Source organism: Myotis myotis, unplaced genomic scaffold (assembly GCF_014108235.1).
Source record: "Myotis myotis isolate mMyoMyo1 unplaced genomic scaffold, mMyoMyo1.p scaffold_m19_p_7, whole genome shotgun sequence".
NCBI classification, from domain to species: Eukaryota; Metazoa; Chordata; class Mammalia; order Chiroptera; family Vespertilionidae; genus Myotis; species Myotis myotis.
In genome coordinates, this window is record NW_023416379.1 from 8,519,609 (window position 1) to 8,542,693 (window position 23,085).

General features: G+C 43.1%; 1 protein-coding gene across 3 annotated transcripts in view; it reads right to left on the bottom strand.

Annotated features, from left to right (window-relative positions):
• ESR1 (estrogen receptor 1) overlaps positions 1 to 23,085 on the bottom strand; it is a 304,587-nt gene that overhangs the window by 5,319 nt on the left and 276,183 nt on the right. For all 3 annotated transcript variants that reach the window (XM_036317796.1, XM_036317794.1, XM_036317795.1), the window contains one exon: positions 3,254 to 3,437. In XM_036317796.1, coding sequence (XP_036173689.1) covers positions 3,254 to 3,437 — 184 coding nt within the window. The remainder of the gene's footprint in view (positions 1 to 3,253; positions 3,438 to 23,085) is intronic.

Genomic DNA, 23,085 nt, shown 5'->3' on the forward strand with positions numbered 1-23,085 from the left:
GTGCCGAGAACGTGGTAAATGTCCGGAAACTAGGGAGTTGATGGATGTAGGGAAATGCAGGCACCTAGCATTTCTCCTTTACCACGCTCTCCTCTGTCCTCCTCCACCAGCCCCACTCTGCTCTGTCTCCACCACGCTACCAGGAAAGAAATAGAACAGCTATTATCTATCTTGAAATTTTAAAAACACAGCATGAGTAGACAGGACCTAGAGAATGTTCTAAAATATATTTGCACTTTTAGTAGGGGAAAGGTCGGCACCAGTTGGAGACCTGCCCTGCCATGAAAACACAGCATTCAAGCTATTCGGGCCTTAAAACACAACCACTGAAATCATGGGTTTAAGAGGCATCTGCTTGTTTTGTTGTTGTTGCTGTTTGTTTTCATTTAAAATGCCCTTAAAGTGAAATGTCCCCCGGCTCGTGCAACCTAATGAATCACATTTACAATGAGATGAAATCTAGTGTCAAATTCTCTGAGTAAAAATCTATGGCTGGGCCCAAGCTTAACAAAACAGAGTTCTGAGATTTGAATAGATTGTAACAGGGAGCCAAAGTATTAGTGTGCGTGTGCGTGTGTGTGTGTGTGCGTGTGCGTGTGCGTGTGCGTGTGCGTGTGAGAGAGAGAGAGAGAGAGAGAGAGAGAGAGAGAGAGAGCGAGAGAGAGAGAATGCTCAAAGCTTTCAGCAGAATAGCAACTTCTCTCCACGTTCCACATAATTCAAAAAGCTCTGGAGAGCTCTGGCTGCTGTTCCCTCATCCACACCAGCCAAGGCAGCACATTTAGTGCAGGTGTATCTGGTATTAACTAATTAGGTTTCCTAATGCTGAAAAGCTATCAATAGATTTGAAAATTCAGCAATTCCTACCAACAAATAAAAATCTTCATCTATTCCACATGGTTGCTACAACTCATTTGAAATTCTTAGCTCAGACTGAAAACTAATACATTTCTTCAAGGAGAAGGTAAGAAATTTAGTAGAAGATTATGTTATTCTGGCACATTCCCCCCTCCCCTCTTTGTAATATTCATCCAAGAAAACAGATGGCAAAGGTTTGGAAATGTGGATTCCAAATGCAGTCACCTACTCTACCTGACCAAGGTGAGTCCTTCACCTGTGACACAGGGATTTGGGGGAAATTCCTGAAAACAGGGACTTCAATCGCTGTCTTGCAAACTTTGTCAAGTGGAAGCTATTATTTGGAAATTTCAAATTCATAGGGGAGGGGAAATACTCAAGTAACTTTTTCTTTTATTTATTCACTTAGTAATAATGCTGTGAGCATATACGACATATAAGACTTCATATAGGGCACTGTATAGGATACAAAAAAGGAAAGATATATTTATTTTCTCAAGAAGCTAACACTTTGCAAAGTTGTCTCCAGGGAAGTGGCACCTGGGACTTTAATGGACAAACTTCTTGTCATTTGATGCAGTCTCAAGGTGCGAAAGCCCCTTAAAATTTAACCGGTCCCTTTTCAGGCACTCAGCCCTTCCCTCATAGCCACTAAGAAAAGAAATCTCTTTCTCATTCCTGAGGTTCTGCTGTGAGCCCAAGGTCACACATGGCTACCGTCCCCCTCCTGTCATCACTTCACCTCATTTCTGTGGAGTGAAAAATCCACCACTTTCTTTATCTCTTCCCTGCAGGGCGCGGTTTTTGTTGTTTGTTTGTTTGTTTTTCCATGAGAACAGTATCCACTAAGCCTCTGACCAGCCAATTTACATGCCTATTTAGAATGGAAATGAGGCCACTTTCACGTTGTGTAACTGAGAGGCACTTTTTTCTCAGGTAAGATCCTTCCTTAGCTCTAGTAGGAAATATTTATTGCATAGTTACAACGGGCCAAGCCCTATGCTAGGTGGTATTGGATACACAGGGTACACAAAATGGGTAGTGATAGCTACCTCACAACATTACAGTCTAATGGGGAAGAAAGATAATACAATGGCCAATGACAACCAGGAAGAACAGATTAAGTCCCACCTAGACCTTAAGGGTCAGGAGATGCTTCCTACAAGGAGTGATATCTAAGAGATATCTAAGAGAGTTAGCATTCTCTTCGGAAATATGCACTCCCTGCACCATGTGTCCATGATCTTGACTTTGGGCTTCCTCATGTGACTTGCTTGGCCAATAGAATGTTAGGAGGTGTGACTTAATTAAAAGACTAACATGTACTTGTCCAACCTGACTGGCTTTCTTACGCCTCTGCCATTTCTAAGAAAATAATATGTCCAGCTAACCTGTGGGAACAGGAGGCTAAGGAACAGAGGCACCTGGCCAACCTGCAGGCCTTCAGCCTGAAGCCATCTCCCAGCTGTGCCCAGCCTCCATCAGCTGACTCACAGATGCATGAGGGAGCCCAGCAGAGATAAACAGAGCTGCCCAGCCAATATGCAGCCTGAAGTAGACTCCCCCATGACTCACAGAACAGTTGTTTATGGCTACAGCTCAGAGTATGAGGAAGCCCTACAAAGTGAAGTAGGGACTAGAGCATAAAAAAGTAACATACGCAAAATAAAGAGATTTCTACTTTTATCTGAAAGCAATGGGAAGCCATTTCATGGTTTTAAGTAAGGAAACGACATGATCAGATTTGCTATTAGGATGGTCACTCTTCATCATGGAGAATGAATTTGAACAGATCAAGATTGGAGGCAGGGAGAAGTGTTAGGTGGCTGGTGCAGAAACTCAGAAGGAAATGATGGTGACTTGGACTAGGGTAATGGCAGTGGAGGTGACAAGAAGAGATTTGAGAGGGATGGAGGTGTCAACATTGACCCTCCATGAGGCAACTGGGCACAGAGTCTCTTGTTCAGGATTTCTAAGTGAAGTACGGAGAGTGTGATGCAGGAACCACAGTGGACACACCCAGTGCCTTCAGAGGATGGGTGCCCTCAAAGACTTCCCTTGATTAGGTGGGACAACGTGAATGACCACAATTGCCCTCTTCCTCCAACATGCACACTGCACACTCTCCCCCTTGTAAGACTTTGCACATGCTTCAAATTGAATGTAAATATCACTCTGTCTATGAAGCCTTCTCTTACACTTGCCCTATGCCCCAAACAGGTTTGAAGCCTCCTTCTTCTATCCTCCCAAAGCGTTTATGCTTATTACATGCCAAAAACTGTTCCAAGTGTGCTGTCCACATCCAGGTCCCAGCCCTTCCTGGGGCATCTGTAATGTATAGTTGGGGGGGTTGTTTCCTTTATGTCTGTCCTATGGGGATCCAGGGGTGGCTCACCTCATGTGCCTGATGTGGGAGAGGATGAGGAGGAGCTGGGCCAGGCGCCGGTGCTGCTGCTGCAGAGTCAGGCCTGCCTTGGCCATCAGATGGATCAGGGTGTCCGTGATCTTGTCCAGGACACGGTGGATATGGTCCTTCTCTTCCAGAGACTTCAGAGTGCTGGACAGAAATGTGTACACTCCTGAATGTACAGAGAGAGAGAGCGTGAGAGAGAGAGAAACTCATACAGGATGAAATCCAGGAGCTTGACAGTGTGCATGGGACATAATACTGAGTCAGCACCTTTCCCTCACACAGCAAGGGGGAAGTTTGAACCCATTTGACCCAAGCAACTATATAAAATTCCTACTGTGAGCCAGTTTCCAAGGTTTGTCATTGAGAGTCCCAGGAGAAGCACTATTAGCCTTGGGGACCTGATGGTTCCTCTAGCCACCCATCTCTAACAGCTTTGACCCCAACACAAACTATGCCATTAATACTGCCCATGACCCCGTGAGAGGGGCATCCCTTTTCTAATGAAGAAACCAAGGGCAGAGAGATGCACTAACCAAGATAACTCAATAGGACAGAGCAAAGCTGTGAATGAAGCCCAACAAGCTGACTCCACTTCTTCTCATTATAACCGAGATGCTCAGGAGACATGTGACCTCTTGATTTGCTAAGTGATTTACAGGTAATATTTCCAGGTAGCACTTAACTTGCTGTTATGTTTCAGGTCAGGTTTAGGGCCCCACTGCTTTTCATCCTCAGATGAAAGGTTTATGATGGATGGTGAGGACGGTGACAAATGCTGTTTTTCACTGCCAGGCATGTTTTCCTTTCCCCTCTTGCCTTTCTTCTGTCACTAGATCCTCTTCCCTGGGCCACACGTGGACTCATCCAATCAGGCCACTCTAGTCTTTTGGACTCACAGCCCTGCCTCACCGCGTCCACATACAACTCCAGAATTGTATGTGGATGTTGTGAGACCGAAATTCTTTCCTCTAGGGTTGCTGAACTGGGAGGACAAGATTATGGGACTGTTATGTAGTGGCATCTTCCTATAGCACATGGAGCTCCTGTCTGCAGAATAGAACATTCCAACAACATACAGAGGTGGGAGTTGGTGGAAGGAGGGGGCATCCTGGTTCCAGTTATATAGTCCTGCTTCTTGTATTTCTTTTTAATCTGACCTTGGAGCTTTCATAGTATCCTCTCTAACACATGAATCCGTAAAGTCCTTTTGTGCTTAAGGTACTGTGAGTCACCTGCAAAGGAAAGAACCCTGACTATTCAACTAAGTTGTGAGCTCAGCCCAAGGACCAGAAGAAGGAGATTGGTAAAGAGATGGGATGTATGAGATCGGGAGGTGGTCAGGATGGGTCAGTCTTATCTTGGGAACACAGGATAGATTTTCTATCAAGTAAATACTCCAGAATAAGCTCCATTCTTCATAATGATACCATCTTGCAGGAAGTAGAAGCAATATTTTTTTCGGTCTTATTTCTATTCAGTCCCATGGCCTCTCATAAATAGATTTCTTCTCCCCCCTCCCTGTCCTCCCTAGTACCTTCAAGTTAAGCCTCCCAAATTCATCATCCCCTGACTTTGTACTGGTAATGTGAGGATGAGTTATGGCTCACACGGCAGCTGGAGGTTGGGAATGGGAAAAACTCTTACACAGAGGAACTCATAGTAAACAGAGTTGTAACTGCCCAGAATGGAAAACGGCTAAGCTTTAAACAAATGCAACAACAACAAAATCAGAATGGTCAGGATCTTGGCTTACATGCAGATGAATAGAATAATGTAGCTTTTGGTACCAAGAGGCACTTTGATCCAAAGCAAAGAGAACACAGAATGAGTAAGCAGCCGACACGCAGTGGGATAGGAAGGAAATTACTGGATTACTTCACTTATGTTCCATGCAGACTGTTGATAGAGAAAGAATGTGTCCATTAAAAAAAACAACACAAAAAACCCGGCAGATGTCCAGAAGCCTTAGATTGGCCCAGATGTAACGGATGGCAGGGAAAGTGTGCACCACTAGTTTAGGGGTCCAGGGTGGCCTCCACTAAGTCCCCATGACCATGCCTCTCACCTCACTCTAGGTCATCACACACATTCTAGCCTCGCGCCTCTCAGAGGCCCCACATCTGGCTGGATATCCTGGGAACTTGCCCAGGCCACAGACCTGAGTTCATCCAACTTAGATGATGCATTTTCTACCAATTCCCTTTTTTATTACCACCCAGGATGCTGGCTTTATTCACCAATAATCCCATTCTTCTTCAAGGAGAAAACTGTTTTGATGTCCCTGACTGGGGAGGTACAGCACTTGGCCTTCCTACTCATGCACACAGGATTAGAGCAGAATGTGCTAGAATCTCAGAGGTCTTGAAGCCAGCGTTACGCTGTGCCCTTTGCAAGGGAGGTAGGAGCCTTGGCATTCAGACTCCAGGGTGTGAAGTGTCGTCTGGGGGTGTTGGTCCCCACTCTTCCTCAACGTGCACGCATGAACAGCACGTAGATCCTTCCCTTCAGCACGCTGTCATGGAGACCCTCCTGCATGCACACATTGTGTTACACGACAAAGGTTCCAAGCCTCATTTTCTTCCAAAGGTTAATGTCTTAAGTGCAGATATTGCCTGTGGAGAAAGAATTTTCTTCACAACGACTCTTGGGAGGCAAGCCATTCTCAGAACAAGCCTGTTTTCTAGTAGAGTTTTGGCACCAATACAGCTTGTTGTCAGCAAATGCTTCCTAGCTGAGCAAATACACTTAGAAATAGAAATACAGTCCTATCAAAATGCCAATAATTGACAACCGCAGCCAACACATCCTTTTTGGGCTACTGTGGCCAAACACGGACCATGTGTGTTGCCTGTTGCCCCTAAAGGGCCCTTTGAAAGAAAGAACAGAAACCCAAATTCCCAGAATACTTCAGGTGCTTTGGCAAGAGCAAAAAGGAGCTGGTGGTCAATTCCACATCCCAGCTGGTCTCTGCCACCCTGGACGGCTGTGCCACTGTTCCCAGAATCACAGAGCCAAGGTCAGACCCCGAGGACCTTCAGAAACATTCTTGTGACAAGGCAAACTTTTGCAACTCTCGAGGTTGCTCCAAATCCCAAAGATGAAAAAAAAAAAACAATCTGTGTCATTGTCCAGTCTTCAAGTGCTATTGGCAGATCTGAGCTACTACATAGTCTGAACCTTGCAGCCGGTATTGGGAATTGTAGGAAGAGTCTATGGAGAAGTCTGGTGGCAGCAAGGAATGGGCAGCGAGACTGTTGAAACATCCCCATGTGTGAGATTTCAATTCAATTTTTCTCACTCTCTTGGTCTCACTGACTCCTCTCACTCTACTTAGACACTCTCTTCCTTCTTCCTTTTGCTCTCTACTCTACAGGAACCCCTTCTCTGCCCCTCATCACTCTTCCAAGTAAGATAGTCTTCCAGAAGTTGGAGGAATGCAGGCATAAACAGTGCAGTGCACAAATGAACCTAGTGTGCCTGGAAGGAAACATAAGATAGCCAGGGGTGTCCAGCAGGCCCTGCCCTTGACCTCCACTGGGAGGTACATTGAGCTGCTCCTAGAGAGGTGAGGACAGCCAGATGCTTGAGGACAAATTCTTCAAGAAGCCCACACTGGTTCTTTCCAAAATGAGGACTGTGACTGCGGACCAGGGGAGTCCTTCAGTCCATGGCAGCTAGACCAAAATAAAAGGAAATGGCTCAAAGGGAAAAATAGCGAAGAAAGCTCAAGTCCACAGCTGTCATCAGTCTGGGCCAGAAAGCTGTCACTCAGCTGGGGTAAAAAGGAACTTCTCATCCTGTTCACCCAGTGATTAATGGGCAGGTCTACCTCTCAGGGTTTCTGCTGCGAATTGCTTCCATAACCAAATAGGGTGTTTGCTCAGAAAGGCCTTTGAGGTTGCCAGTTCAATAAGCAGCATGTTTGTTTTGTGCTTCATATGTGACTGCTGTTCTTCCTGGGGATGGTACTGGTCCTATAGGGGTTCAAACAGCTCACAGTCGCCACAGCCACTTAGTGGGAGAGGTTGTGCTGGGGTCCTGCGATGTGCAGGACAGTTCCAACCAGTGAAATGAAAGATTTTTTTACTGAATGTCATGCCGAATCAACCCTACTACAAGCAAAAACCTGTAAAAGTTTTGAAAAGCTTTTAACAAGGCTGTACACAAAAGACCCAGCATGCAAGTTGGCTATAGAGAGGGAAGCTTAAATGGAACATATTTGTTCAAAATTCAGTAATTTATTAACTTTCTGTAGCCTGCCAATTGAATGTATTGCATAAGCATTCCCACTATGCACTTAGTTGAAGTGATTTCAGTGCAGTTGTACTATAAAAGCAACACGCACGGCTGCAAATACATAGAAGAGATGTAAGGCTCGTCTAAACAAAATTAGAATCAACTATTATCCAGTTGTAGATATCAATGAAATGTTGTGTTGTCTCCCATGTGCTTTTAAATAATTTTACAGCATAATAAGAATCCACTTTGCAAAAACTACATATTAAAATTGTTTGGGGGTTCTTGTCTTTCTGCCTTCTGCTGATATTGCCTCCAGAGGTTTCCACTTCTTGATCATTCTTGTATCATTGTGTGTTTTTTCTAATCCATCATCACTTCCCCAATATTTATCTTAAGGATATGCCCTTTATAAGTTCCAGAAAATGAATATTTGCCTTGGATGTCATGGGTTATTAAGATAGAATCTATGTTTCTATATACTTCAGCACTTCCTCATCCTGTATCACAACAAAGGGAATTAGTTTGACAATACACATACTAAAGCCCAGCTCATGTGCAAAATTATCCTTTTATTTATTTATATTATTCTTTGACAGTCTAGGTTTTATTGACATGTCATTACTGAATCAATCTAATTTCTTTCTTGCTTCTTATCCTATCTAATAATAGAGAAAGATGGCAATTGACCATACCTTTGCTATGCCTCCCATTGCCTAATCAGTGTGATATGCAAATTAACCGCCAACAAAGATGGCGGTTAATTTGCATATACCGGCTGGGAGCGAAGACTGACGACACCATAGAAGGAAGCCAAGCAACGGAGCCAAGGTAGCGGAGACAGCGGGAGAGAAGCAGCAGAGATGCGGGGGGTGGGGAGGGGGGGGGTTAGCAGCAGCAGAGAAGGGCGGGGTAGGAGCTGCAGACGGGAGCGAAGCCCTATTCTAGCAGGAATCTTCCTGCAGACGGGCCTCTAGTCATCTATAAATAAGTTTTGGTTAGTTTTTAGTTTTCTTATTCAGGTAATCCATCTCTACCTCGGCTTTCTCATATGCCTATACTTATTGCACAGAAAAACTCCTGGTCATCTTCTTATATCCAAACATTCACTAGACATGTAAGCATTTTACTACTTTCTTATGTTTTATTCTTTGCCATAGTCAAGCCTGGGCATCTCATTGAAATACATATTTTATTTTAAATTAATATTATTTCTTTTTTGTACAATATTTATGAAATTATATTGATAAAAAAAACTATGTGCATAGGTAAACTATTATATATTTATTTCATGATACTCAAAGGGATATGTAAGTTTCATTAGGCTAGTATTATTTGCTGACAAATCTAAGAGATTTTTCTCTAAGATTTATGATCCTCAAATGTGGTTGTCTCTCAGATCCTCTCCTGGCACTCTAACCAAACCTACTGACTGGCAACCAAACTTGCTGACTGGCAGGCTAAGTGCTTTAAAAAGAACTCTCCATTGAGGAGTCTGATGCACATCTAGGATCATGAATCACATGACTACCATGGTGTCTTTACATCTGGCCACTAAAATGTAAACTCTTGAGAACACAGACTGTATTGTCTTTCTGTGAAAAGTGTCTTAGCATGATGCAAAACTACTATGAGGATGTCTTCTACATGCATTTCCTCATCCGTGTGGTCCTCCATGCTTTCTCCCCCTTCCTGCTGGTTGGTTAGCATGGAAGACCTGGAAAGCCACCCAAGAAGATCCCAGAGCCCTCATCAGCCTGCGTCCCTGAATGACCACATGGAAGAGGCGCTGACACTAAGCTGTTCATGCACCCAGCCTTGTTAAGTGAACAGGAAATCAACCTCTATGTGTTTGAGCTGTTATACATTTTGAAGCTTACTTTTATTGAAGTTGTTTTACTTTAATGCCAAATATGAAAGATTTTAAGATTTGTTGATTGAATAAATAAATAAATTTGTATAAGAGAAGAGATAGTCACAGGGATGTTTGTGTGCCTCCTTTGTTGCAATTTTCCACATTTCTAAGGCCTTAGGTTGCATAGTTTACTTAGAAGTTATTTTCCTTCCCAAATTTTAAGATTGTCACATTTTGATCTAGATTCTAGAACCACCTCACATCCGCTGTCATGTTAACCATTTATTCTAAACACTAACATACTTCATAGCAACTGATAAATTAAAGAACCCATCAAAGAGTCCAGGACGTGGGAATGTTTAGTCAGTCATGACTCAAAGATGCCGTTCCCATCATGCAGAGGATTTCAAAGAGATTGTTCTATACTATGCAGGAACTGACTTCTCATTTCACGAATCAAATAAAATGAGTCTTGCTTTGAGCGCTATTTACCCGTAGATAGGAAACTTCCATTCTTCTACTGATGCGTGATTATTTACCTGGAAAGTGAAGAACCTGTTCATAACCCAATCCTGCACATTGTTTACTGTTCCACTAGTATTTGTAAGATCTCAAACTCTTCCAAGTCCCCTTCTAAGTGGTCTCAGAGGGAGAGGGATCCCAGAGATGGTAAGAGTTCTTGCCAGAACCCTACACGGGAACATGGTGGTCCTGTTTGTTGGGCTTCACTATATACCCATGAGCACCCTCTTGGCACAGATGAGTATGAAATCATCTGCTAATGATTCAGTGACATTTATAAATTTAGTATAATTTTTAATGAAATCTGCTGGATGTTCCAGGAGATAAATACTTGGTACATCAATACACTCAAACTGACTCAAAGGACAAATCTCTTAGTGATGATTTCAGGTCGTGAAACTGACAAACTAATTCAACTGACTTGAGAAGAAACTGAAATGGGCACTTTAAAAAAATAACTTAAGTGGCAGCCATCTATCTCACTTTTATATATGAAACTGCAGTTTTTAATTTTTGTAAAAAAAATAGTATCCTAGCCTTTTACCTTTTAGGATAAAACCATTATGAATGCATATTTTGCTCAGGAGAGTTATTTTTATTAGTTATATCTGTAATATATTTTAAAAAATCAGCCAGGGTTTTGATTTTCCAACTAGTATGGTTCTGAGGTCAAGAAGAAGACATTCTAAAGATACATCAATGGGAAATGTGTGGCTTGTCTATTACAGAGGAGTCTGTTCACACGTTTTTATGTGAAGCTCCTAGTCCCAGGGAGTTGGCCTGGCCTCAGGAGATCTTAAGGATTGCATTTGTTCCAGAAAAGGCAGGCTGAAACAGCGTGGGCGAGTTCACTTCCCTGAACCTCACTTTTTCTTGCCTGGCATTTCAAGGATAACAGAGCAACAGCACAGAGCAGGAAGCAGCTCTTACACTTTGGGGCAGGTTGTATTTTTCTGAGATGACAAGATTTTCCATCCAACATGCATCTCTACATCTACACTCCTCCCTGGTATGTGGGTGGATCTGTGACTGATTTGTAGTTAAAAAAGAGAGAGAGAGAGAGAGACGCAGATAATGTGACTCCATGGTTGATTGTCAACCTATGAACCTAGAGGTCATTCCATTACAGGTCAGGGCACATGCCCGGGTTGTGGGCTCAATCCCCAATGCAGGGGGCAGCTGATCAATGATTTTCGCTCATCATTGATGTTTCTATCTCTCCCTCTCCCTTCCTCTCTGAAATCAATAAAAAATATATATATATATATTTAAAAAGAGGCTAAAAGTGATGCTTCTCAGCTTCTAAGGACCTGCCACACAAAGTCATGCAGCTTCTGCCTTGTCAGCTGGCACCTGCTTCCGGAGCCCTTTCATGCCTTCTAAGAGGGAGAGTGTGCCAGGCTGTGTGGCAGCCCAGGCCACATGGATAGGCCACACCCGAGCACCCCAACTGGTGTCCCAGTTAACAGCCAGCATCCATAGCCAGCATGTAAATAAAGACGCTTCAAGGTGACTCCAGCTCATGATTATCAAATTATCCCTCATTGATAAGTCTCCCTGTCTGAGGCCCCAGACACTGTGGGGAAGACACAAGCCATCCCCTCTGTTCCTTATCCCAATTCATGACTAATAGAGTCCAAACCTTTTTGTAAGTATTGTGGTGATTGATTACACAGCAGCCGTGAGCAGAACACCTGGACATCAGCACCAGATGCTTAGGGAGGAAAATGATCCAGAACAGGCAGATTGGAGATTAGACTCCTGATCTGGTTCATCGTGTGGTGAAATCACATTTGGATCCTCCCTGCTCGACATTATGCATGCTACTTGCCTATCGTGCCTTTGCCCGGCCCTTGACCTTCACCCTTGGTGATGCAGTGGTAAGGGCTTGAGCTCCTCCTGCCAATACCATGAGTAGTTAACAATTCTCACAGAAGGCCTTTGGCTCTAACCACAGCCTAGCTGATCATCAAAACATATGGCTCTTCCCCTGACTGGCTACCCAAAATATCCGCACTTTCATGCCTTTCTTTGTAATATGTTTTTATTGATTTCAGAGAGACTAAGGGAGAGGGAGAGAGAGAAACATCAATGATGAGAGAAAATCATTGATCGACTGCCTCCCGCATGCCACCTACTGGGGATGGAACATGCAACCCAGTCATGTGCCATGTGCCCTGACCTGGAATCGAACCCTGACCTCCTGGTTCATAGGTCAATGCTCAACCACTGAGCCACACCAGCCAGGCCTGCACTCTCGTTTCTCACTAGAATAAAACATTTTGAATTTTTAGTTGCACAATCCTTATCAAGTCTCAGTTGTGAGAAATAGAATTTGTAGAGATTTCCCTAAGAAAGTTTTCGTGTCAAACAATTGGTCTAGTTTATTTTATTTTTATTGCAAGCCTGTGAACTTTATAACAGAATGTGTTTTTCTCTTTACTTTGGCCAAGAAGAGGAAATTTAGAGCCAAATCTGTGGCCCACTCCTAGGAACTGTACAGATGTACTTCTGTGTGCTAATCTGACCCTTGGATTTATTGTTTTATGCATATTATTTTCCCTTTTCGCAGATTTTGTCAATTACTAGTTCACTCCCTTTGCATTGCATAAAATTTAGTAAGCCATTTCAAATCCTTTGTGGAATAGGCAATTGTAAACAAAATAACTAAAAAGACATCCTTCTATTCTCTGGCAAGTCAGTACAGAGTACTAGTGTAAATATAATGTATATTGACATTATATTTGAATGTCTGTTAGACATTCATCTGATTTAACCTCAAACCCAGAAAAAAAGTGCCATACTATCTAAGAGTGTATAATTGGTCTCCATGCACATGTTCACATCCTTCTGAATTGAATAGCACCACTTAAATCCCCTGTCATGTTCAGCACCTGTCTCTAATAAATGAAGGTTCTTTGTTCTGATTTTCATGTTTATCTGCAGAGCCACAAAGTTTCAGATATATTTCTTCCCTTTTTCCTAAATGTATAGTTGAAATGGCTGATAGCTCTCTCTGGTTATTTTGAAAAAATATAATTAGTGTCAACAATTACTATTTCAGAGAGATAAGTGGGCATGTAGATTATACATATATTCTTTAGATATTTCAGCTCCATCATTTCAAGTAAGCACTACAGTGGAAGAAAATTGCATGAAAAATGTCACACGATTGTGACAAGTTTATCTCATTTTTTCCTTAAGGAGAGAAAGATTTTATTATATTGCAAAAAAGGGATACAGAATTCCAGAACTATGGATTGTAAAGGGGCTTTAAATTCATCTAGTGCAGTGGTTTTCAGACCATTTTGAGAATCCAAACCCCTTTAAAAATGAGGTGAGCCCTAACCGGTTTGGCTCAGTGGATAGAGCATCGGTCTGCAGACTGAAGGGTCCCAGGTTCGATTCCGGTCAAGGGCATGTACCATGGTTGTGGGCACATCCCCAGTAGGGGGTGTGCAGGAGGCAGCTGGTTGATGTTTCTCTTTCATAGATGTTTCTAACTCTCTATCCCTCTCCCTTCATCTCTGTAAAAAAAAAAAATCAATAAAATACATATATTTTTAAAAGGAAGTGAACTCCATGTGCAGCCCTCACATATAAACTGGGCAAAGTCAAACTTTTTTGATTAAAGAAGGAAAAATGGGCTCTAGCCGGTGTGGCTCAGTTGGTTGGGTGTCATTCCTTGCACTGAAAGGTTGCCAGTTCGATTGCTCATCAGGACACATGACCTGAGTATGGGTTCCATCTCGGTAGGAGGCAGATAGGAGGCAGTCAATCAAAGTTTCATTCTCATATCAATGTTTCTCTCTCTCCAACTCCCTTCTTCTCTCTCTAAAAATCAATACAAACATCTTAGAAAAAAGGGGGAGGAGGAATGGGAATGCCTGGAGCCTGCTCACTTGGCTTCTCCCCCACTGCCCCGCGTCCCCATTTTTTGGTGACTCCAAAAAACACAAGCTTTCAGCAGAAGAAGGTTTTAAAAACCATTGCTCTCCAGAAGAGGAGAAGACAAGCCATCCACTGGGAAAAATATTTGCAGAAACACATTTAATAAAGGATCCTTATGCAAAACACAAAGAATTCTCAAAAGTCAACAATAAGGAAGTAAACAACTCAATTAAAAAATGGGCAAAAGACCTGAACAGATGCCCTACATATATGTCATTTAGAAACTGCAAATTAGAACAACAGTGAGATCCCACAACACACCTACTAGAATGGCCAGAATCTAGAACATGGATAACGCCAAACGCCGGTGCGGTTATTGAGAAACAGGAACTCTCATTCACTGCTTGCAGAAATGAAATATTGTACAGCCGCTTCGGAAGACAGTTTGGTAGATTCTTACAAAGCTACACATACTTTTCCCATACGATACAGCCATCATGCTCCTTGGTATTTATCCAAAGGAGATGAAAATGTATGTCCATACTAAAGCCTGCGCATGAATGTTTATATCATCATTCTTTTAAAAAAATATTTTATTGATTTTTTTACAGAGAGGAAGAGAGAGTAGAGAGTTAGAAACATTGATGAGAGAAAAACATCAATCAGCTGCCTCCTGCACACCTCCTACTGGGGATGTGCCCGCCACCAAGGTACATGCCCTTGACTGAAATCGAACCTGGGACCTTTCAGTCCGCAGGCCGGCGCTCTATGCACTGAGCCAAACTGGTCAGGGCTATCGTTATTTATAATTGCCCAAACTCGGAAGCAACCAACATGTCCTGCAGTAGGTGAGTGGATAAGCAAGTGGTATATCCAGACACTGGAATCTCACCCAGCACTAAACAGAAATGAGCTATCAAACCATCCAAAGACACGGAGAAACCTCCAATGCATATTGCTAAGTGAAAGAAGCCGATCTGGAAAACCATCCAAAGACATGGAGAAACCTCCAATGCATATTGCTAAGTGAAAGAAGCCGATCTGGAAAACCATCCAAAGACATGGAGAAACCTCCAATGCATATTGCTAAGTGAAAGAAGCCGATCTGGAAAAAACGAAACGAAATACTGTCATGATTCCACCTATATGACCTCCTGGAAGAGAAAACATGATGGAGACAGTAGAAACGACCGGTGGAGGAGGAAAGAATGTATGCGCAGAACAGAGGACTTGGGGGTCAGTGAAACTGCTCGGACACTGTATGTCATTATATATTTGTCCAAACTCATAGAATGTACAATACGAAGTTACCCTAATGTAAACTAAGGACTTTGGATGACAAGAGATTTTTTAAATGTGGGTTTATTGATTGTAACAAATGTACCGGCCTTGGACATTGGGAGAGGCTGGGCATGTGGGAGCGGGAGGAGATACATGGGGATTCTCTGTACCTTTCACTCCATGTTTCTCTGAACCTAAAATTGCTCTTTAAAAATTACATATATCAATAGGTAAATAAAATTGGAATAAAAAATTTTAATTTAAAAAATATCCACCCCTGCTTATCCACTTCAACGATTTGACTCATTGGGAAAGAGAGGCTCAGAGAGGTTAAGGAACTGGGAAAGTGGATGCTGGAGCTGGGAGGGGTTTCAGGCGGGCAGCCTGGCTGGGCTAGCCTGAGGTCACCCCATGGCCAGTCAATAAGTGGCAGTGCTGGAACCAGAAGCCAAACAGACCCACTCCTGGCCCGATGTTCAAAAGCTCCAGGAAAAACTTCCCAACTTCAAAGCTTGTGAGAAACTACAAGTGCCTGCCAATGGACTCGCCTCCTGAGACATTTGAGAAAACTAATAATTTTCCTGGAATGATTTAGGAGCAATCCAGTTTTTCAAAACAGGGTGCAAGATGGTGTGCAGAGCGGGCGTGCTGGGGTACACAGGCCTCTCCTAAGAGTTTCTTTAATTATGAACTTTCACCAAAATGTTAACATGATTACTCTTGTGTGGTGAGATTATGATTCCTTGGAACATTATTTGTCTTGATGTTTTTTTCTGTGTTTTCCAAGTTCTCTGACACGGACATGTATGCCTTCATAATTTGGTCAAGGAAAATATTATTAAAAGTACAACGTCAAAGTCCCTTACATTCCTATCACTTCACAAGCTTGTCAATGCCTGCACTGTTGGGGGAAATGCAGTTAGTGAATGGGTATTTCAAGGAATAAGGAGCTACCCCCCTCTAAGTACAAAACATCAGCTCCAAAGACTGACACGATAGTGTCCCCACAGGACCTGCAGGTTGGATGGGAAGGAAGCACAGTGTTATTTATTAGAAGGTGCTGAGGGCTAGGCTCTCTGTGAAGGTGAAGTTTGCTGTCTCACTCAAAGAGTAGCACTTGTGGTGCCAAGAGAAAGGGCAGAGGCCTCACCTGTCAGGGTGAAAATGAACTTTACACTCAGGGCGTCACTCATCACTGTTGTTGATGCCAATTTCAAAGAATAAACAAATGGCTCCTGCTCGTCCCCTCCTGAGGTCATGCTCAGCCAGCCCTGGAGCTGATGGCTGCTCCGAGCTGGACCACGAAGCTCATGTCTGTCTGCTCCCCATTGGGGGGCTGTGGGGGATCTGGAGACTAGGCTGCACTTGGCCCTGGGGGCCTCCGTGGCACCAAATGGGGCACTCTTTGAGCCAGGAGCCCCTTGATCACTGGACAAGAGCCGGGATGGAGCGGTGTCGGGGTCACAGGGTAAGCTGCTTCTTCCTAGCTCGTGATTGACTGGGAAAGGGGGTGTCCGCCCACACAAAGCCCCAGAGCCCAGAGCAAAGGAAACCATCGGAGGAGCCAGGTGTCCTTCCCTAGGCAAGCTTTGAAAAGAAGGTGCACCTCCAGCCTGTTCAACCTCTCGTCTTTCTTTTTGTAAATATCACTTAAAAAAAAAATCAGTGGCAAAGGGCCTAAAGGCAGAAGGTAAGACATAAAGTCACAAAATGCCAACCCTCTGAGCACCCTGACTGCTTGGAATCAGAGAAGTTCACCAACACAGTGTCTGTACAATTCTGAAAAAGCAAAATTAATATAATAAAATAAAATTCTCAGGTGATAATCTGCTTCAAAAAGGTGAGCTTGGGATGTTGATAATATGATGTTTATAATGTGGCCTGTGTAGAAATTCCTGGCCTTGGATCGTCTGCAGCCGAGAGGCGGGGCGGGGGAGGGGGTGGGGGTGGGGGTGGGAGAAGAAGCTCTCTGCTCTCCCAGACTTGCCAGCAGCTCCTCCCTCCTCGGCCTGATAAGGTTGCATGCATGTGAAAGTGTAACCGGGTAGAACTTTCTGGAGCAGTAAGCAATATGTAGCAAGAACTTTAAAGATATTTCACCCTTTCACCCAGAAAATCTAGAAACATATCCAAAGTAATATCATAAGTGAGCAACAGACCTAGAAGAATGCAAACCAAGCATTTCTAATAATAAATTTAAAAATTGCTTGTGCTTGACAATGTCAGATTTGTTATATACAAGATGTTATACCCTCAAGAATAATTCTGCAGCCAGTTAAAAATCTTATTTGTAAAGAAGGTATGTGTGCATCACCTTAATTTAAATGCATAAATATAAATATGAATACATGCACCCACAGCATGGGAGGGAAAAGGAAGCAGTACCTAACACGAATCCAGTGTAGGTCTAAGCTGGCATTGTTGTAAGCGCTAGCTCGTTTAACAGGTAGGCATTGCTACATTTTCCATTTCATGGACCAGGAAATAGGTCACAAAGGGTTTAAGCAACTCAGCCAAAGTCATACAACTCAAAAGTAGCCGAAAGAATATTTGACCTTGGAACTAGAGGCCCTTGCCCTTAACTCTCACACTTTATTGCAGTAAGATACATCAAAGCGTCCACATGGCTGGTTAACTTTGGGTTGTTGCTCATTTCTTATAATAAATAATATATTTTGTATTCGTAGATGACCTAAATTGCTGTTTGAAATCACAGCTTCATTTGTTAAAAGAATAACTTCATTTTTGTATCTATGTTTATCTTCAGACCATGAAGTCCTTGAGGAGGGTGTTTGCCTTCCTAATCACTCCTAATATTATCACTATTGGCATGACCCCTGGGTGACCTGGATGGAGCAGCCCCTGGGCTCCCAGGGGAAGCCCCTGTGCCTCACTTCACTAACCCACAACAGGAACTGCTACTGTCTCCCAGTCACAGACAAGGCCTTAAAGGCAACTTCGCATTCCCAGCACTTACCACAGTGCCTGGAGAGCCGCAAATCCTTACCAAATGGTAGTTAAGCTAACAAATAGTAGCTGAAAAGGCCATGAATGTCACTCAGTTCAGTGGAGTATTACTGTCTTTCTCATCTGCCAGAAGAAAAAATCTAAGAAAGTAGATAGCAAGTAAAAACTCGAGAAAGCAAGGCTAAGGCAGCCTCAACCTACTGCAACATAAAAAGTCGCGTGCGCCCTCTGGGGGGAAGTGCTGGAGCTGATGCAGTCTCAAGGACACCCTGGCACTGACAGGGACAGGAAGATGTCTGTTTGCCCATCTTGCTTTCAATCCAAGAGCAGTCGGACAGGGCCACCGGGCCGCAAGCGAGAGGCCAGCCCCGAAGGTAGGTCTTGCAACCAAGTTCAGGCGTGTTTGTTTTGGACTCAAAACCTCACAGGCCAGTTTGATGTTCCCTTTAAATGCTTCAGGAAACCATACATACTCTTTTACTTGTCCAGTGAGTATCTTGTGAAGAAAGAAAAACCCGTTAAAAAACAGTATTTTTGTTCACGTCTGAGCTCAAGAAATTGCTGGTATTCTGTTGTTTTCCTCTGGTTTTCTTTGGTTCAAGTGTCAACACACTTTTAAATGACAGTTTAGGATGCCGGGCTCGAGGGCAAAGGAAGGGCACCTAAAGGCCCGTCCAAATATAGGGCCTGAGCGGAGTTCTGGTCTTTTTATTGGAACAGGGAGATCTTGACACCAGCAACTTGGTAGAATATTAGACCACTAAATATTTTCCCTTAAAAAAAAAGAACATACTGTAATGGAAATGTAATATTAGCTTATGTTTATAAGTTGCCTTATTATGTCATAAAAAACCTATCCAGTTGACAGGACTATTTAGAATTATGATTTCCATTTGAGGAAACTGGTGGAAAGAGGTCCAGTGGCTTGATGAGACCCTGTTAGTTTGGTAATGAAGCCAGAACTTTCTCCCTGACCTGTTTTCTGACTCCAGCTAGTTCCCACTCACCCTTAAGACTCAGCTCATGCACCAGTCCCCATGCAAGGACATATTGTCACGCCTGTGCACACGTTTATCAGCCCTTATCTCATAACATTGAAACAGTTCATTGCCTATGTCCCCTGCCCAACCCAGTGTGTGACAGAGCGAGCGGATCTTATTCATCTGTGTGCCTCCAACGCCAAGCACAGTTCTGAGCATGAGCAGATGTTCCCGCAGTTTTCAGACTGCTTCGTTTTATAATGTACTAGAGGACTATTTAATTTAGCTGAAATTTCATCACGTACACCAGTCGTGTCCAAACTAGGTTCCACAGACTCCTGAAAGTTAAAAAGATTCTCAAAGGTCTTTAAATTGTTTTTTAGAATTATAAAATGTGCTTTTAATGATATCCTTAAAATATCATTAAGACATTAAGATCATGCCCTAACTGGTTTGGCTCAGTGGATAGAGCGTTGGCCTATGGACTGAAAGGTCCCAGGTTCAACAAGGGCATGTACCTTGGTTGCGGCCACATCCCCAGTGTGGGGTGTGCAGGAGGCAGCCGATCGATATTTCTCTCTCATCGATGTTTCTAACTCTCTTCCTCTCTGTAAAAAATCAATAAAATATATATATATTTTTAAAAAAGACATTAAGATCAGAATGTACTGGATCCGTTGAATCATGGTTCTCAATCCAGATGAGATTTGAGTTTTGGTGGGAGCTTTAAACAAATACTGACATTCAAGCCCTGCTCTGAGCCAATTACATGAGAATCTCTGAAGAAAGTCCCCACAGGGGGATTTTTTTTTCAAAGATCCCCCCCCCCCCCCAAGCTGATTGAAATGTGTGGAATACTGAGACACACCCATCTCAGTAACTCATATGCCCCTTGTTTCCTACGTAACACATTGCTTATGACTGCCTTAGAATATAATGGTTGTATTTTAAGTATCTCAGATAAATAAGCATAGAACAGAAGCAACTGAAACACATAAATGATGTGCCCTTGCCAGAGCCAGATGACGTCACTGCGTGTTGTGCAAGCAAAGTTTTCATGATTGTTCTGAACACAGGCAAGGGGTGGGAGAACTGAGTCACCCCTACAGCTCCTGGTAGAACAGCGGACCAGGCCTGGTGCTAACAGCAACTCAGCTTCTGCCAACACACTACCACTTTGCCTTTTATTTTTTGGTATTTAATTTGTGAGTTTGTTTTGTGTTTATATAAGTGTTACAAACTTGGAGATTATACTGCATTATTCATTTGCATAATAAACATGGTTATTCATATTTAAGCAGCATTATAATACAAAGAACATATTAAGTCAGCATTCGGGAAGCCTGGCAGTTTTTCCTTTCTAAAGGGGTCCATACATTATTCAGACTTAAGGATGCCTACTGACATGATTTCTGGGCCTTAGAGAAGGTGGGTCAACATAGCCATTGAATCAAGGACATAGGCTTCCTCCTTGTTCAGTGCTCTTGAAAGCACAAAAGCACAAAAATCTGTTTCTCCCCGTGGGGCATCTCAACAAGAACTAACAACTGTTTCTAATATCCTGGATGTTGGAAGAATTTGTAGTTTCCAAGTGACTGCTACCTTTGCCTTCTTCCAGGAATTCACATTAGGACTCCCAAGCCTTCCCCAGGCTACAGGCACTTGATTGATTTACCAGTTTCTTAGAAACTCTGACAAGATACAGGAACCATTGTCCCCATCTGGGGCCCAAGACTACTCCATTTATAAGAAGGATGTCTTTGTTGTGAAAATGCAATTTCTCATCCCCCAAAGTGAGGAGTGACATCCCCCCTTAGAATTTCCAAGCAGGGATGTATTATCTTCTAAGAAGGACATAGCAATTTTTTTCATAAAGTCAAAAGCCAGGGAGGGTTTTGTATGTCAAGAGCATGAATAAAGCATCTATTATGTGCCAGACACTATATGGCCTTTCTCTCAATAGTCACAATGATTCCATGAGTTGGCATCATTATTTCCATTTCCCACCTGAGGCTCAGGAACACAGCTTATCAGAATACATCACTTTCCCGCCCCCCAACCGTAGGTGAGTGGCACAGCTGCCTGCCTGATGACAGAGTCCATGCCACAACCAGTTTTCAGGAAATTAAGGGAGCCCATGGGGTGTGCTCCAGGTTGCCCAGAAGTTAGTAGCAGGGAAAGATTCCTACAGTTGAGTGACGGCCTACAGAACCCAGTCAGCCAGAAGAAGACAATGAACCACTTAATAACCATGAAGTGCCATTTATCTCAAAATAATAGCAATAAGCAGGCTCCCTGGAGAGGAAGCTTGCATCATAAAGAACTCAAGAGATTAATGCAATGAAGTCTCCTTCACCGTGACAACAATGGGCACACCTGTCAATGTGCCTATTTGCAATGTCCAAGGCCTGCTCCTGCCAGAGACCTTTCACCACTGAGATTGAATGATCCTGTTTACAGTCAATATGCTTTCAAAATGTTCTTGTATCTAAATATATGGACTCCAAATCATTATCTTATTTCTAAACTTAAAAATATAAATGCTCTAAATAATATATACTAATAAAAGAGTAATATGCTAACTAGACCAGACATCTTCTGGATGTCCTTCCAGACAAAGCCATGGCAGAGGCAGTTAGGGGCAATCAGACCAGCAGGGGAGGGCAGTTAGGGGTGATCAGGCTGGTAGGGGAGCAGTTAGGGGCATGAGGCCAGCAGGCAGAGGCAGTTAGGGGCGATTAGGCAGGCAGGCAAGCAGTTAGGAGGCAGCAGTCCCGATTGCAAGAGAGATGTCCCAGATTGGAGAGGGTGCAGGCTGGGCTGACAGACACCCCCCCACACACACACACACACATATACACACCGTGCACGAATTTTGTGCACTGGACCTCTAGTTGTCTAATAAATAAGAGTACAAAGAATTCAGCTCTGAAGAAAGGAAACATCCATCGTGATAAAAGTTTGTTATAACTTTTTATGAAATAAATGCTTCCCTGGCCAGAGTGGGGCCTCCAGTGTACACATAAAGCAAACGATGTCATCCCCTCCAGCATGCTGTGTTTTGGCAAGCCACCGAGATGACAAGATATGTCATAGAAGCATAGGAACAGAACTAGCTGAGACAACAGCTGGTGCTGTTTGTATGTTGACGTTGAATGTATATGCTCCTGTTCACCATTCCATATCCCCCTTTCCTCTCATGAACACCAGGGTATACATTTTAGAGATGTTGCCATAATTCTTTCTGGGATTCTCTTTTCCTTTGACTTTTCACTCTATGACTTTTGGCTCTTACTCCTCTTTATTACTTCATCAACTGAAAGAGAAATGTCTGTAGATCATCTTCGGATAAACAGGTAATGAAGAGTTCAACATTTCTATAGCATGAGACATTTCAGGAGCAACAGATGCACCTGCTGAAGGGAACATGGGGGTCCAGCAGGCACAGAGAAGACCTCCAGGTATCTGGGAATGATCTGTGAGTCAGGGGAGGAGGGTGGATCCGCTAGATACCAGAGGTGCTGCATCAGGAGTCCCGCAGGCTCTCCAGGGAGCCAGTTGGATAAAGTTACTAGAGAATGAAGGGTATGAGAATCTTCGAATTACTTTGAAATATAAAGAATTCTGGTCAGAAAGGGGTTCAGAAAAGGGGTAGATGTAAGTATGTAATTCAATTTGAAGGCCAAACTACTGACTGGATAGTATAGATTTATACTTTTTAAGCTTTGACCTGTGACTTTTTCTGAGTCATGAAAACCACTCACTGAAAGAGTTTTGTTCTGAACGGAGTGGATTCCCAGGAGTTTATGAGGATCACCTATGGGGGGAGAAGAAGTGCCTGGTGGTAGCAAGAGGCTCACCTCAGTTTTCCTTGAGTTCAGCCAATATGAAGGTTCAAATAACAATCAATTATCATCCATGAGATAAGTCTTGCTCTAAAATTTCTCTCCACATAATTAAATGCACAATAACAAAGTCTCAGGGAACAGTGGCGATCTGTATTGTTAGTATTACCCTGGAGTCCCCGCACAGTTGTTAAGCACAGCAGGAAGCCTTTAAACTAAAAGCACTTAATTATATTG